Consider the following 17,304-nt stretch of genomic DNA (forward strand, 5'->3'; position numbering starts at 1 on the left):
AAATTGGGCTGAATTCCATATTTGAGCCTTGCGCCTGAGCTGTTTGGACCCTTAGGGGCCTTTGCTTACTATCCTCTTACTGTTTTTGGTTGAAAATCTATACTCAGCTTGTTACACTAATTGATTTTATAACTCAATCTTTATTACTCTGTTTTGATGCATATAAAATGTTGTTTTGGGCCGAGTACCCTGTTTTTACTGAGAGCCCAAGTGGCTTGAGAGTTTATGGCTGAGTGAGGACAAGGGCCTGATTTGTGAGGATATTTATGGGATCGGGTTGCATGCGGCAACATGTTGTTACTGATACATGATTGAGTAAGGCTGAGGGCCTGATTGTTTTATGCCACGATGTGGCTTGTTATAGCGCTTGGACTGAAGGAGCCCCTCCGGAGTTTGCACACCCCCAGTGAGCGCGGGTACCCTGAGTGTGAGTGATATAAGATATGCCCCAGGGCTGTATACGAGTGACTAAGAGGTTTGCCCGAGGGGCTGTTCATGAATGATGTTTTGCCCGAGGGGCTGTTTATGATTTCTTTATTTTTGCTCACTGTTGCACCGAGCCTCTGTTGAGAACTGTTGAAAATATTTTCAAATGATTTTACTGAAATTGAGTTTAAACAACATGTTTTAATTCAAACTCTGCTTTTAAAAGCCTGTTGTACTTTTACTGAGATTTCATGATATGAACTATATGTTTATTTGCTCGTCACAGCTTCTCAGCCTTTATTTACATTGGTTACTTACTGAGTTGGCGTACTCACGTTACTCCCTGCACCTTGTGTTCATATCCATGCACATCAGGACCGGATAGCGGCTGTTGACTAGTCCAGTTGTAGATTCTTCTCGGAGTTGGCAAGGTAGCTGCTGGTGATCGCAGCCCTGTTCTTCTCCCTCCTATCTTCCTATAGTTTATTTTGTAGTTGCAGTTCCAGACTATGTTAGTCTCAGCATCTCGAACAGTGTTTACTAGATGCTCATGACGAGTGACAGCCCGATGTCAGGCTTTTCTTTCCGCACTTTCATTGTTCAGATTTTCTTTATGAGGTTTTATTATTAATCAGCTTGAAATTATCTTCCAAATGAATAATCGTGTTTTTTTTTGTAAAGAGTCGGCTTACCTAGTTCTACGATAGGTGCCATCACAACATGCTAGTTTTAGGTCGTGACATTTTACATATCAATGCAATTCAAATGTACTAACGTCCCTTTTGCTCGAGGCCTACATCTCACCATGAAGGTAATGATTTACTGGTTGACGATTCAGAGCACTAGGATCCTCGTACCAGTTATTTGGTGAGCCCCAGTTCTTTTGGGGCATTACCATTACTTTATAGTCTTAATATATTTATAGATAGTCAATATTTTCAGTACTTCATTAGAGGCTTCATAGACTAGAGTAACAGTTAGACACAGTCGTTTGCTTTTCATGTTAAGAAATGTTGACCACATATATGTTTCAAACCTATGTCAGTATTTCCACACTTTGATTTATAACATTCGGACTTTCAGTGTATCAACATGTGTTAGTTTATCTTCCGCTTTCAGTATGTTGTGATATCACATGTTGATTCAGCCAGACAGTTGGTTTGCTCGGTTACAGTAATCAGGCACCGGGTGCCATATTCGTCCAGGCCCAGGTTCAGGGCGTGACATTTTCTATAGAACAAGCGGGCGATATACAACATCAATCAAGGTAAAATGGTAGTCACGGCCTGTGCTATAATGCACAAAAGCCTCCACCCCTTCAAAAAGTAAAGAACTCGTGGTGCATGTTGGTGACACAATCAGACACATAGAGCTTGCTTTTCGTGATTAGCATGAAATAGATGGCGGACTCAGTTCATCAGGAACAGAAGGACGACATCTCTCTTAGAAAAAAGGCAAATAAAAAGAGGAGAGAATTCTGTCTTTATTTTAACTACCCTAGGCTAGAGGATTTGATGGACCACCCAGAGTTTGGAAGAAGATTCTTGCCTAATAAACACTGTCGCACAAAATGAAGCAGAGGAAATATTTAACAGATTGACATGATCACAACTTTTATTCATAATGCTTTCAACTGGAATTAACACACTTGAGAAAATTAAACACTGAACATGAGCAAATACAACATTATTACAAAGGTACTAAGGTAGAAACTCTGCCACCATTAGTTTTTTAAACAAGAACTAATTAAAATTCTGGCCGTTAGAATTGGAACCCACCGACCGTGAAACCTCCGTCAACAACTATAACCTGTCCAGTGATGTAGGAAGCAGCAGGAAGACAAAGATAAGCCACCAGAGATGAAACTTCTTCAACTTCTCCTGGTCGCTTAAGAGGAGTTCTTGATATTAATCCGTCTAAAAATGTTTTATCCTTGACCAACTGTTAATAAATCCATCAAATTCATCATTGACTCAAAATCAGGTTATCATGCATTTTATTATTTAACTTTTATACCCCGACAGTTTGAAAAATATTACTATTAGGTCACTTGAAAGGTAATTACACGAATAACTTTTTGAATTAGTAATGTTCAAAATAAGTCAACTAATCTTTTACAAAAAAAGTAGCCCGGTGCAAAAAGTATCTTGCATTCACGTAGGGTCTGGAAAAGTCTACACCCTAAAGGGGTATGATGTAGGCAATCTACCCTGATGCAAGCATCAATGGCTGATTCCACTGCTTGAACTTGCGACCTATCAAATGGACACAACTTTATCGTCGCTCCAAGAATCCCCTTCTATAACGGGTTAAATTGGAGAGATGGTGTAAACGTTTCATTACTTTGGTAACGGCTATAAGTTTAAAACTTCTTACGGAGACAATATACAAGTTTTTGCACCATCAGTTCATGATAGCCTTATAATAACAGGAAACTGTCCATAGTAATCTTAGAAATTGGTTCGACTAGTTTTAATTTTAAGCTTATCAAAATATTCTCTTAATTTAACAAAGTAGAAAAGGAAGTTAATAACTTGTCACGATTGGTTAAAATACATGGAAAATGCATAAGAAAATTATACAGTGATCGATGTATATAAGTCAAATCCATAGTAAAATGAAGGAGCGTTGAAGCAAGACGAAAGAATATTACATATTCCACGAGTGGTGTATTTATGAACCAGGGCACAACGCCATTAACCCGAATACCATCTTTAGCCCATTCACAAGCCAAATGTCGTGTAAGCTGATTCATTGCCGCTGCAATCAGTTAATAAGAAGAAACAAAGTCATTTTTTAGTACGACACTGATTTGTTTAGTGTTTTACATGATAGATATGAGTATATATCACCTTTTGTTGGTCCATAAATAGAAGTACCGGACACGTGCACAAGACTAGAAGCAGAGGAATTGAAAACAATAATTCCAGCTCCAGATGCTTTCAAAAGAGGATGAGCAATTTGACAGAGATGGAATGAAGATTCATAATTTGTAGCAAATATGTGTGCATAATCTTCGGCAGTATATTCTAGAGTGGCCTTCTGAATGTTTGTTCCAACATTATTAATCTACAACAAGAGGATGAGCAAAGGGCTGTTTGGTCAAAATTAAAAATTTATAGTAATAATTTAACCAACAATTAATTAATAGGATATAGTTCTCACAAGAATGTTGAGTTTTCCGTTGAATGTAGAGGAAACCTTTTCCATGAGCTCAACCCTTTGCTCTCTACAAGTTACATCACATGCTGAACCTTTTACTTGAAAGCCTTTATCTGCCCAGTCTTGCATTGGTTCATTTAGCTCTGATTCTGTCTTCGAACATGTGTAAACAGTTGCACCTAGTTGCGCAAGCTCCTCTACAATTGCACGCCTAAAGAATAACACAGTCGGCATATATTTTTCGATGTTTGATTGGTGAGTGAATTTTTTTTTAAAGTACATATATATACAACAATAACAACAAATCCAACAAGTGGGGTTAGGACAAGGTAGTGAGTACACAACTTTATCCCAACCTTTAAGAAGGTAGAGAGGTTATTCCAATAGATTATCGGCTAATAGCTAACATGTATAATCACAATAGTATAGAGGAAGACACGTAGTAGTATAGAATTCATAAAAGAGAAGTAGTAGCAACAACAAGATAATAATAAAACCGAATTATAAACAACATCAGGTTGTAATAGAAATCAAAGAATATGGAAATACAGAATAATAATAGCATTATTGGTATGAAAGAAAAGGCGTTCGACTGCTTACTAACCTTCTACCCTAATTCTCAACCTCCACACTCTCCTATTAAAGGTCATGTCCTCGGTAAGCTGAAGGTATGTCATGTTCTACCTAATCGCCTCTTTCCAATACTTTTTGGGCCTAGCTCTACCTCTCCTCATACTCACAATTGTTAATCTCTCACACCTCCTTACTGGGGCATTCATAAATCTCCTTTATTAATGATATTGTCTAATTAGTGTTAGTTGGAACAACTAATAAGAAGTTAAGACTTTCTTTGCATAAGTGAGGTAAGTCATTTGCCAGTTCTTCTTTTAAATGAAAAATCTGGCAATTAAACATCAAAAAATGACTTTATAAAATAATGTTTTCTTGAAAAATGACTTCCATCAATACCAAACACTACAGTAGAAGAAAATTTAAAACATAACTCACCCAATTCCAGAAGTGCCACCAGTGACAAGAGCAGTCAAACCAGTAAGAGACCATCTCTTTGCAAATCCTTCAATCTTCGCCATTGAGTAATTTCTTTGCTGCAAGATTATATTGTTCAAGAAAGTTTTTTGGGTATATATATAACCTTTTTCAATAAAGAATAAGAGTATTTATTATTTTTATCTCTAACATCTTTAATGCCCTAATAAATGTGCTCCCATTTGTTTTATATTAAAGATAACCAAATAATACTTACAAGCTTTAAAATTTAATAGAAATTTCCAGCAAACTTGTAGAATCAATAGTCAACACGAGTGTTTTAATCTGGCAGCTAGTTCATTTTAGTTAGGTCAAATAGACACTTATAGTTTGCATAGGAATGTTTGCCGAACCCCTTATCTTCACGAAATTTTATGTACTGATTAATGATGGGTCCATACCCGTTAAAAGAAAAGAAAAAAATAAAAAAAATGTCAAATAACCAAAACACGTTTTGGTCAGACTTGGTTTTGATATCACATTCAGATCTTTGTGTTCTTGTTGTTTTTTTTATTCTTGTTGATTACCGTATTTTGCTACTATGTTATTATTATCATAAATATTATTTTCTATGAGGGGTTTATTCCCCACAATTAATACGTAATTGGTCGAACACTATTTAAAAATAACTCTTATACTCATAAACACACTGTTCCAAATGTTCATAAAAATTCTTGCTCATGTTGGACCATTTATATCAATATATATTAGGATTCCAATTCATGGAACTCTCGGTTCGAGAAATAAAAAATAAGAAATTCGAATATTTTTTTTTTACTCTTTTTCAAATTCAAAATATATTTGTTGGTCGAATATTTCATTATGGTATTCAAACATCTGAACCTATTCAAAATTAGTGTTTAACGCATGCAGCACAAATGCAATCATTTATTTGCATGAATCTGCTCCTATGGACATGGCCATCACGGTGGAGATTCATACAGGTACTTGCCGAAAGGCTTTTCCTTTTAATTACTTTGGATGCCCAATTTTCAGTAGTCAAAAGAAAATGGATTAATCACCAAGGTGAGTGATAAGCTGCAATCATGGAAAGGAAAATCACTTTCAATAAGAGGAAGGGCAATCTTGATCAAACATGTGTTGCAAAGCATATCCCTATTCTTTTGTTGTCTGCCGTAAATCTGCCAGATTATGTGACTGCTCAGATACATCATATGTTTACGAGGTTCTTCTAGACTAATTCCAGAGAGGGAAAGGGTAGACATTGGGCAGCATGGATAAACTTATGTTTACCAAAAAGGAAGGAGGTGTGGGATTTCGGTCTATATTTGATGTGTCCAATGCCTTATTTTGTAAACTGTGGTGGAACTTTAGAGTAAAGGACACAAAAGACTCACTCTGGAAAGAACTTATGGTGGTTAAATACTGCAAGATACATGGCCCAGCGATGGTGCAATAGAAATATGGATCGCATGTGTCGCATAAAATGTTACAATGTAGGGAGCTTATGGACTACCAAATTTGGGGGCAAGTAAAGGAAGGGTCTTCTAATTTTTGGCAGGATAATTGGACAGGTTAGGGGCCTCTGATGTCACACCATCAGATTTTTGGGGCAACAAAGAACTACAATATGTTCATGAATTTGCCGAGGAAAATGAGTGAAACTTGACCAAATTAAAGGACTATTTACCGGAGGATATTATGCAACATATTGTGGAGGAGGTCAAACCTCCAGTGAGTGCTTCTGAAAAAGATAAATCGTGGTGAATTTTGTTCAAGTTGTCTACATGCTTTGTCCTAAATTAATTTACATCACATGTAATAATAATTCAAAATCATATAACGAACAAGTATGTGACATAAAAACGAAATTCAACATACTTTTGACATGTTTATCTTATATATCACATAAAATAATTCATGCCAGAATATTATTATTAATTTATATCTCATAAACTAATAACAATTAAAATAACTGTATAATCTAATAACCTATTATAGATTGCCGTCCTATCTTATATAAATTTTCAAATTCAAGTTACGAACTATCTCAGTAGTTTAACTTATATGACTGCATATTTTATTCACAATAAAATAATATCAGTCCATATGCATTCAAATTTGACTATTGCACAAGACACAAGGATAATGGTTTGAACTCTTCAAATAAAATCTTAAAATAATTCGTAAATAAATTTTTGACATGAGAAACCATGGTTCTGATACCACTGTTGGATTGAGAGAGGTGTTCATAACACGCAGCGGAAGACAATAACAATCCTCGGGATAACTTTTCGTATTTAAAATTTATTTACATGGCAAAGATTGGATCTAAGACGTACCTGATGAAGAGAGTCTTGTTTTAGAATTTCTTCGATAGTGCGAAGACTCGATGCGTATCCACCGAGACTGATCCTTGCTATCAACTCTTTGGTCAATGAAACCCTGCGAACAAATTGAATGAAAATATTGTATTGAAATTTTTCTCAAAACTCTCAACTCAAAGGTAGAAAAATAAGAAACAATTTTCTTTTACTAGTATTTTCTATCTTAGTTTTGTATTGCACTATTACTTTCTCAAAGTAATTTTCTTCTCAAGAATAACTCTCTTGGTTTATGCGTGACTTCACAATATGTATAAGATCTATATCTCTTATTTTAAATTAGGACTCACGTATATATATACACATAATTTCCATTGGGAAGTGCAAATCACACGCTGGAAATTTCATAGCCGACTCTTTATGGAATCCAATTCCAATTGGAATTCTCCTTTATGAACTTTCATATACCTAATCCAATTCAAACTTGGATTCTAGCTTTAGACATATTTTTTAATTATAAAATTCAAATCTCATCCCAATAAGTTGAATTTACTGAACTCTTTTTGGAATCAAATTCCAATTGGAATTCTCCTTTATGAGCTTTCACATACCTAATCCAATTCAAACTTGGATTCTAGCTTTAGAAATATTTTTCTATTATAAAATTCAAATCCCATCTCAATGATTCGAATTTGCCGAACTCTTTATGGAATCCAATTCCAAATAGAATTCTCCTTTATGAGCTTTCACATACCTAATCCAATTCAAACTTGGATTCTAGCTTTAGAAATATTTTCCTATTATAAAATTCAAATCCCATCCCAGTGATTTGAATTTGCCGAACTCTTTATGGAATCCAATTCCAATTGGAATTCTCCTTTATGAGCTTTCACATACCTAATTCAATTCAAACTTGGATTCTAGCTTTAGAAATATTTTTCTATTATAAAATTCAAATCCCATCCCAATGAGTTAAATTGGTCGAACTCTTTAGGAATTCAATTCCTAATTGAATTTCACAATCAGGTCTTTCATAATATTTATATATATCCCTTATATAAATAACTATTAATTATATATATCACATCAATATTTTAACCAAGATATACAATTTAAAATTCTATTTCAAATAGAAATCTTCAACTTGTCCACAATACTGATTATATCCTCTGTGCTAGCAAAGAATATAATAATATTTCATTTGGATGAATAACTAAATATATTAAATTGGTCGAACTCTTTAGGAATTCAATTCCTAATTGAATTTCACAATCAGGTCTTTCATAATATTTATATATATCCCTTATATAAATAACTATTAATTATATATATCACATCAATATTTTAACCAAGATATACAATTTAAAATTCTATTTCAAATAGAAATCTTCAACTTGTCCACAATACTGATTATATCCTCTGTGCTAGCAAAGAATATAATAATATTTCATTTGGATGAATAACTAAATATATTTGACTTATTAAATTCTTTAATTTAATTATCAAATTAATCCTTTATCAAAGACCAGAACACTCGTTAGTGTGCAACCCCATAGGTTCAATACTAAGCCAGTAGTAAATTCAATACATCAATATACTAATCAAGGGTGGCATTAGCAACACTCCTTAAAGACCGAATAGCATGAATTATATAATTTATTCTCACAAACCCATAGAAGAATAATGTATTAATTCCTTCTGTCCTTATAGCTCTGGGTCACCCTAGGATTTGGTTCAACTGTCAAATCCTAATAGGCGATCAACTATGTGTTCATGTCAAATATAATTGACCATTGACTGACCTAAGAAACTCTTTTCTTCTTTCATTCAATTTTCTTGGCCAAAGTCTTAATTTGGTCAGTTATAATTTTTAACAACATGGAGCTTAAACTCATTACCAAGAGTTGATAGATTCCATCCTGATCAATCACTAATTCTATAAGTATTTAATCGTATCCAATATCCTTTCAACTATCGCCCTAGGGCCATAGTTGTCTAGTATCAAACCACAATAAATAACTTGTCAATTACTATGATCTTATCAGGTCAAAGGAAACTCTTACATCACATTCTTCAAGAGAATATCCTATTGACAGTTTATGATGATTCTAACAATTAGAAATTATCCAATGAATCGGTTAAATGATCATATCTCTATATGCACCATTTATTTATGTGATTTTGTTAATGAGATCAACTAATCTTTATCCCATAAAGACGATCACATAATTGTGATCTAACGGTATTACTAATGTCCAAATTAATAATCCTACAATCAAGAATAAAATTTAGATTAAATTTTAAGAGACTTTACTCTCATTATCATGATCTCAATCATGATGTCAAGTTTCAAAATTTGATCAAGGACCTTATCAAGTTATCGGGAAGATACCAAATGGCCTCAACCTCTAGAATCCGATCCAACCCAAACGGATGCTAACCAAATGTGCAAATATCATGGCACTCACGGTCACAGAACGAAAGATTGTCAACAGCTGAGAGAGGAACTAGCCCGACTATTCAAAAAGGGACATCTTCGAGAATTCTTCAGCGACTTAGCCAAGAATCGTTTCAGGAACATGGATTCTAACAAAAAGACTGAACAAGAAGAACCTCAACACATCATTAACATGATCATCGGTGGGGTCGATATCCCATAGGGGCCGATGTTGAAACGCACCAAAGTATCCATCACTAGGGAGAAATGAACTCGAGACTACATACAGGAAGGAACTTTATCTTTCAACGACGAGTATGCGGAAGGGATTGTACTGACCCACAATGAGGCACTGGTAATATCAGTACTCGTAAATAAAATTTGAGTTAAACATGTGTTAATTGATCCGGGTAACTCGGCCAACATCATTCCATTGAGGGTCGTGGAGCAGCTCGCTCTACAAGACCAAATTGTGCCTGCAGTCCGAGTTCTAAACAGATTCAACATGGCATGTGAAACCACTAAGAGCGAGATAACGATACCAGTAAACACCGCCGGGACCATCCAGAAAACTAAATATATGTGATCGAAGGAGACATGAGGTACAACGCTTTATTCGAAAATCCATGGATCTACAACATGAGGGCGGTGCCCTCGACACTGCGTCAGGTACTGAAATTTCCAACACCTAGCGGAGTCAAAATAGTCTACGGTGAATAACCGACCGCCAAGGAAATATTCGCGGTCGAGGAGGTGATACTGGCATCTACAATCTCAATATCGAGGGATCCGAACCACATGGTCAAAAACGCGGCCAAATAGCAATTAGTGATACCATCCTCGGAAGATTCGAACAAATAAGGGAAAGGCGAGGATGTTGATTACGGGGTTCCCAGATCTTTTATAGCCACCGATGATTCCTATTCCACTAAATTGACGGTCCTGGAGCTAGAACAAGTCATATTGAGGGAACACTTGCCCGATCGAAAGGTATACCTGGGCACGGGGTGTCCACGACCCAAAACTCTACCCTGTCGTGATGGCGCCTATCGATGGTACTAGGCCAGCCGACTTTCACAAAATAATTAAGTATTTCATTAAAAGATATTGATAGTCATTTTTCATAACAGAAATCTCATAAAGAGTTAAACTCAGAATAAAATGCTGAAAAGATAGCCCGACATCGGGGTGTCACTAAGTCATGAGCGTCTAAACATAACTAATTCGAACATAACAGGACTAACAAAGTCTGAAATACAAATACAACCAAAGGAAAGATAGAGAAGAAGAAAGCAAGGCTACGAACGACGGGCATCTACCTCGTTATCTCCAATAATAAGCTGCGAGGACTATCAACACCCTCCGCGACCGACAACTCCTGGATCTGCACACGAGGCACAAAGAGTAACGTGAGTACACCAACTCAGTAAGTAACAATAATAATTAAGAAAATGAAGATAGTGACGAGCTACAAAGTTTTAGTTCATTTTCAATAATTTCAGAAAGAAAAAATAGTCATGCTTCTCAAATTCCGGTAATTCAAGTCAAATCAGTTTGTTTAAGTCAAGTTCAAGTAAAACCAGATAAGAATATCTTTCAACAGTTTTCAAAAACATGGATATAAGGCAACTGTGTGCATCAGTTATGTAATCTGTTGGCTCAAGAACAGGTGAAGTTTGAAGAATGACAAATGAACTCAATCATGGACCAGGTCCATCATGTGAAGCACAGTAATGATCAATCTACGCATTTGAGATGCACGTGAAGGAGATAGTCTCATTGATCAAGCAGTAATATCTCCTGAATCTGATCGAAAAGGTTGCATATTGGATAAGGGGAGAAAGTCTCCTTATGTGAAGAGAACACAAACCAGATAAAAGATAGTGTTGGAGTTTGTGTTGGTTAAGGACTCAACCTCGATGGAAGATCAGCAATTGAGTCTTAATCAAACTCTAATTACTAACTCATTAAATAACAGTGATTGTTCTCTTTTACAGGTATTGCACAAACGCAGAAGTAACACTAAATTGAGAGCAAAAGAGCGAGGCAATTTTGCAAGCAATTTATGTGAGATTTGAGTGTGCATTCCTGAAGCTACTTGAACGAGAGAGAAGAACCAATTCCATTGTGTCTTTCTTTATTTCTAGTTCAATTGTAGTAGGTGATTTAAACTTGTACCTTTCATCTTTCATAGAAGCATTTGTATTAGGTAGTTAGAGTGTTCAAGTTATATGCTAACTTGAAGTTGTCGCAACAGTTGAGGCTGTGTGCTACAATGGGATTAGAGTTAATCCTTAGGTTTACAAAGAGTTTTGTAAATGCTGTTTTGGCTCAGTGATTTTAGTGGAAGTTTGGGAAAATCCTACTGAGTAGTAGGTCGTGGTTTTTTCACCTCTTGAGCCATGTGTTTTCCACGTAAAAATCTCTGTGTTCTTTATTTTATGTACTTATTATTCCGCAAACAGTAGAGTTAGTATACCTAGAAGAACCAGGTTCTTCTAGAGCGCAAAATTGGGTACCACACAAATCACCCCCCCCCCCCTCTTGTGTGGTATTGACGTATAAAACATCAATTGGTATCAGAGCAGGTTATCCTTGAAGAGGCTAACACCTTAGGAAAAGATCAACATGAGTGCACCACCTGGGAACTGGGAAGGGCGATCCACTGCTAGGCCTCCACTCTTCAATGGTCAGTACTATTCTTGGTGGAAGAACATGATGAGGGATCACATCATAGGGGAAGACTATGAACTCCGGGACATAGTCACTGATGGTCCCCTAGCAACCACAAAGAAGAATGCTGAAGGAGTTGATGTGCCAAAGACAAGAGCTGATTGCACTGCTGAAGACCTGAAGAAGTGGGAGAAAATGCCAAGGCCAAGAAATGGCTTGTGTGTGGACTAGGTCTAGATGAGTACAGTAGAATTCAAAGCTGTACCACTACTAAGGAAATCTGGGATACTTTGCAAGTGGCTCATGAAGGAACACCTCAAGTGAAGAGATCCAGAGGAACACTGCTGTATTCTCAATATGAGAATTTCACCATGAAGGAAGGAGAAACCATCCAAGAGATGTATACAAGGTTCACCACACTTACAAATGAACTTAAGTCTCTTGGAAGGATTATCCTTGAAGAAGACAAAGTTGAGAAGATTTTAACAAGGGTTCTGCCAGTCTCTTGGGAAAGCAAAATTACTGCTATCCAGGAATCAAAGAATATTGCTACTCTCAAGCTGGATGAACTAATTGGAAACCTTACTGCCTATGAACTGAGAAGGCAAACCATGAAAATGGATGCACCCAAGAAGGAAAGAAGTCTGGCTCTTAGAATTGCTGAAGGTTCAGATCTGGAGGATGATGAAATGGCTATGATCACAAGAGATTTCAAAAAGTACCTGATGAGAGGAAAGGGATCTTCAAGAGGCACAACCTTCAAAAAACCAAGGGCTCCTGAGAAACAGACCAATAAGGGTTGCTACAAGTGTGACAAGACTGATCACATGATCAAGAATTGTCCTCAATGAGAAATTGAGTGGAAAAGGAAAGGGCTGAACGAAGGAACGGGAAGAAGGATTAGGTTCAGCCAAAAAGGAACAAAGGTTCAACAAAGGCTATGGTTGCTGCCTGGGGAGAAACATCAGACAAGGACTCAGAAGATGAAGCTGGAGATGAACAAGCGCTTATGGCCATTGGAGAATCAGATGATGAACAAGAAGTAAGTATTCTTCATCTCAAGGACAAGATTAAATTCCTGTCTAAAGAAAGGTTGTCTGAGCTACTGCTAGACTTCATTGGTGAGTCTGAGATAATCAACAATGAGAAGGAAGAACTGTCTAGGGAATGTGTGATCCTAAAAGCCAAGTGCAAAAATCTAGAGTCTAGGGCTAATGAGAGTGAAAGTAAAAATGCTGAGCTGAAGAACCAGGTTCTTGAACTTGACACTAATGTCCTAGAACTTAGGTCTGAGAACTTAAAACTGAAATTAGGAACAGGAAAGAAGAAAGCTGATCACATACATCTCACCCTAGAAGAAAACTTAGGAAAAATGAAGGATGAGCTGTACAGAAAGGATGAGCAGATAAGAATACTAAAAGAAGATCTAGGGAAGGTAAAACATGAACTAGATAACTTGCAAATGGAACAAGGCTTCTGATGCACTCTCTTGGCTACAAGAACATCACAGTAGCAACGAAAGAGGACTTGGTTATGGGACTCAAGCACCTAAGTGGGATCCTAAAAAAAAGTACCTCACTCTTCCTGAGAACAAAATCTGCACACACTGTGGCAAGACTGGCCATTACAAAAATGAATGTAATTCAAAAGAAAAGGCCAGTCAAAAGAACAAAACTTTTGCTCAAGAAAAAAATAGGCTGCCTGGGTAGGCTAAAAGGAATCTGATTTATCCCTTTGCCTATAGAAAGGGACCCAAACTAGTTTGGGTTCCTAAGACTAACCCCTAATTCCTTTTTGCAGGTCCAAGTGAAGGGAAGTAGCCAAATATGGTACATGAATAGTGGCTGCTCAAAACACATGACTGGAAGCAAGAACCAGTTCCTTTCACTTGAGGACCTAAAGGGAGGTAATGTCTCCTTTGGAAATGGGAAGAAAGGTGAGATAATTGGGGTTGGAAAGGTAGGAAAGACAAACTCTCACTCCATTGAGAATGTATACTTGATAGATGACTTGAAATACAGCCTGATCAGTATGTCACAACTGTGTGACAAAGGTAACCTTGTAGCATTCACCTCTACTAAATGCTTTGTGATTAACCTTACCACTGACAAGATTGTTTTGCAGGGAAAAAGAGTTAACAATATTTATATTGTAGATTTTTCAAATCTTTCTGAAAATGAACTAACCTGCCTAAGTGTGTTGGATAATGATCCCCTCCTATGGCACAAAAGACTTGGTCATGCCAGTCTGAATCAGTTAAACAAATTAGTCTCCAAGGACTTGGTGATAGGGTTACCCAACATCAAGTTCAAGGAAGACAAAGTTTGTGAGGCATGTGCAAGGGGGAAGCAGGTAAGGTCATCCTTCAAAAGAAAGAAAATGGTAAGCACAACCAAGTCGTTGGAACTGGTCCATATGGATCTCTGTGGACCAATGAGAACCATGAGCAGAGGTGGAAAGAAATATGTAATGGTGCTTGTTGATGATTATTCTAGATTTACCTGGGTTCTATTTCTAACTTCTAAAGATGAAGCATTTGACATGTTTACTGCATTTGTTAGAAAAACTCAGAAACAATTAGGAAATCAACTTGCATCCATTAGGTCTGATCATGGAACTAAATTTAAAAATTCTAAGTTTGCTGAATTCTGTGAGAAAATGGTATAGATCATAATTTCTCTGCCCCTAGGACTCCTCAACAAAATGGAGTAGTTGAAAGAAAGAATAGGACTCTTGAAGACATGGCTAGGACTATGCTTCTTTCTAGTAAGCTGCCCCATAGCTTCTGGGCAGAGGCTGTAAACACTGCATGTTACATTATCAATAGATGCATGACTAGACCTCTTGTAGAGAAGACTCCCTATGAGTTACTTAAAGGGAGAAAACCTAATATATCCCATCTTAGGGCATTTAGATGTAAGTGCTTTGTGCACAATAATGGAAAGGACTCCCTAGGTAAGTTTGATCCCAGAAGTGATGAGGGAATATTCTTGGGATATTCTTCACATAGCAAAGCATAAAAAGTGTTTAATAAAAGAACTTTGTGTGTAGAAGAAAGTGTACATGTAGTATTTGATGAAACTAACATTCTTTCTGAGAGACAGGAACATGAAGATGAAGCCATTGAACTGGTAAATGATTTGATTGAAGCCTCAACACAGGTCTAAGTGGCACCAACAGAAGGAACAGGTTCTTCTATCCAGGGCAACCTGACAGGGGGAACTAATCATAGAGGAATTGAAATAAATCCCTTAAAGGAACCTGTTCATGACCCTGTTCCTCAGCAAAAGAACATGGGAGAAACATCTAGCAGAAACCAGTTCGTTGTGAAAACTCACAAGTACCAAAGTTCTCATCCCATTGAGAACATTATCACTGATCCAACATCTAGAGTCAAAACTAGATCACAATTAAAGAATCTGTGTGCTTTTGATGCATTTTTATCTCTTATTGAACCTAAAAATGTTGTTGAGGCTTTGCAGGATGCAGATTGGGTCAATGCAATGCAAGATGAACTCAATCAATTTGAGAGAAGTCAAGTTTGGCATCTAGTTCCAAGGCCCAAAGATAGATCAGTTATTGGTACAAAATGGGTCTTTAGGAACAAACTTGATGAAGATGGAACTGTTACAAGAAACAAGGCAAGACTGGTGGTCCAAGGTTACAGCCAAGAGGAGGGCATAGATTATGATGAGACTTTTGCTCCAGTTGCAAGACTAGAGGTAATCAGACTTCTCATAGTCTTTGCAGCACATATGGAATTCACTCTTCATCAGATGGATGTCAAAAGTGCCTTCCTAAATGGCTACCTGAAAGAAGAAGTGTTTGTGAAACAACCTCCAGGGTTTGAAAGCAAGGAATGTCCTGAGCATGTGTACAAGCTAGACAAAGCTCTCTATGGACTCAAGCAGGCCCCAAGAGCATGGTATGAACGACTATCCAAATTCCTTCTTGAACATGGATACAAAAGAGGTAAAATTGACAGTATCTTATTCTTAAGGGAAAAAGGTAAGGATCTCCTTGTGGTACAAATTTATGTTGATGACATAATCTTTGGGGCCACTACTGATAAGCTAAGTAAGGACTTTGCAAAACTAATGGGGAGTGAGTTTGAAATGAGCATGATGGGTGAACTTAATTTCTTCTTAGGCTTACAGATCAAACAAAGTCCAAATGGAACCATGATCCATCAGCAGAAGTATGCAAAGGAGCTAATCAAAAGTTTTATAATGGAAGAATCTAAAGAAATAGACACACCCATTGCAACTGCCACTAAATTAGATGTTGATGAACCTGGTTCATCAGTTGATCAAAAGTTGTATAGGGGTATGATTGGTTCACTCTTGTATAATGATTGGTTCACTCTTGTATCTTACTGCTAGCAGACCTGACATTGTTTTTAGTGTAGGGCTTTGTGTTCGCTTTCAGGCTAATCCTAAAGTGTCTCACTTGTCTGCTGTCAAGAGGATACTAAGATATTTGAAAGGCACCACTGATTTGTGTCTTTGGTATCCCAAAGGTAGCAATTTCAATCTAGCAGGATATGCTGATGCTGATTATGCATGTTTTCTAGTGGATAGGAAGAGCACCTCAGGTATGGCACACTTCCTTGGTTCATGTCTTGTGTCATGGGCTACTAAAAAGCAAAATTCAGTGGCCTTGTCAACTACTGAAGCTGAATATGTTGTTGCTGCTTCTTGTTGTGCTCAATTGCTATGGATCAAACAGCAGCTGGTAGATTTTGGTATCGAAGTTGGTTACATTCCTATATTATGTGATAACACTAGTGCTATAAGTATGACAAAGAACCATGTTCATCACAAGAGGACTAAGCACATAGATGTTAGGCACCAGTTCTTAAGAGATAACTATGAGAAAGGATTGATCTCCATAGAATTTTGTGCTACTGATAAACAAATTGATGACATCTTCACTAAAGCACTAAGTAGAGAAACCTTTGAGAGGAAAAGGTTGGAATTAGGGATGATTAAGATCACCTAATAGGTCCAGTTCAGAATGCACAATGAAAATATTTTTTTTGAAAAAAACGAAAACAAAAATTGGCTAGAAATTCTGAACTTTTGTAAATATCTAGATTAATTTTTGCTCAGCTTCATACTTTAATTAGGATACTCCTGTGAAATGTGTATATATGATTCACTGATCTCTTACAAAGTTTTTTCTATTATGATATTTGAGGCATGTTCAAGAGGATTCTATATGAAGAACCTGGTTCATGATCAGTATGAGTTCATATGAAAGCTCAGGTATGTT

At 36.7% G+C, this 17,304-nt stretch overlaps 1 protein-coding gene across 1 annotated transcript; it reads right to left on the bottom strand.

The window, feature by feature from the left end:
* Positions 1–2,011: 2,011 nt before the first annotated feature.
* Positions 2,012–7,277, bottom strand: LOC109210892 (tropinone reductase homolog At5g06060-like). The gene is made up of 7 exons (XM_019374367.1): positions 7,170–7,277; positions 6,939–7,041; positions 4,597–4,694; positions 3,592–3,799; positions 3,279–3,495; positions 3,080–3,186; positions 2,012–2,367 (listed from the first exon to the last, which is right to left on the bottom strand). Exons 3-7 carry the CDS (start codon positions 4,677–4,679, stop codon positions 2,188–2,190), a joined length of 795 nt encoding a protein of 264 aa, XP_019229912.1. The 5' UTR covers positions 4,680–4,694; positions 6,939–7,041; positions 7,170–7,277; the 3' UTR covers positions 2,012–2,187.
* Positions 7,278–17,304: the final 10,027 nt, after the last annotated feature.

This window comes from Nicotiana attenuata, unplaced genomic scaffold (genome assembly GCF_001879085.1).
Source record: "Nicotiana attenuata strain UT unplaced genomic scaffold, NIATTr2, whole genome shotgun sequence".
Taxonomy (NCBI): Eukaryota; Viridiplantae; Streptophyta; class Magnoliopsida; order Solanales; family Solanaceae; genus Nicotiana; species Nicotiana attenuata.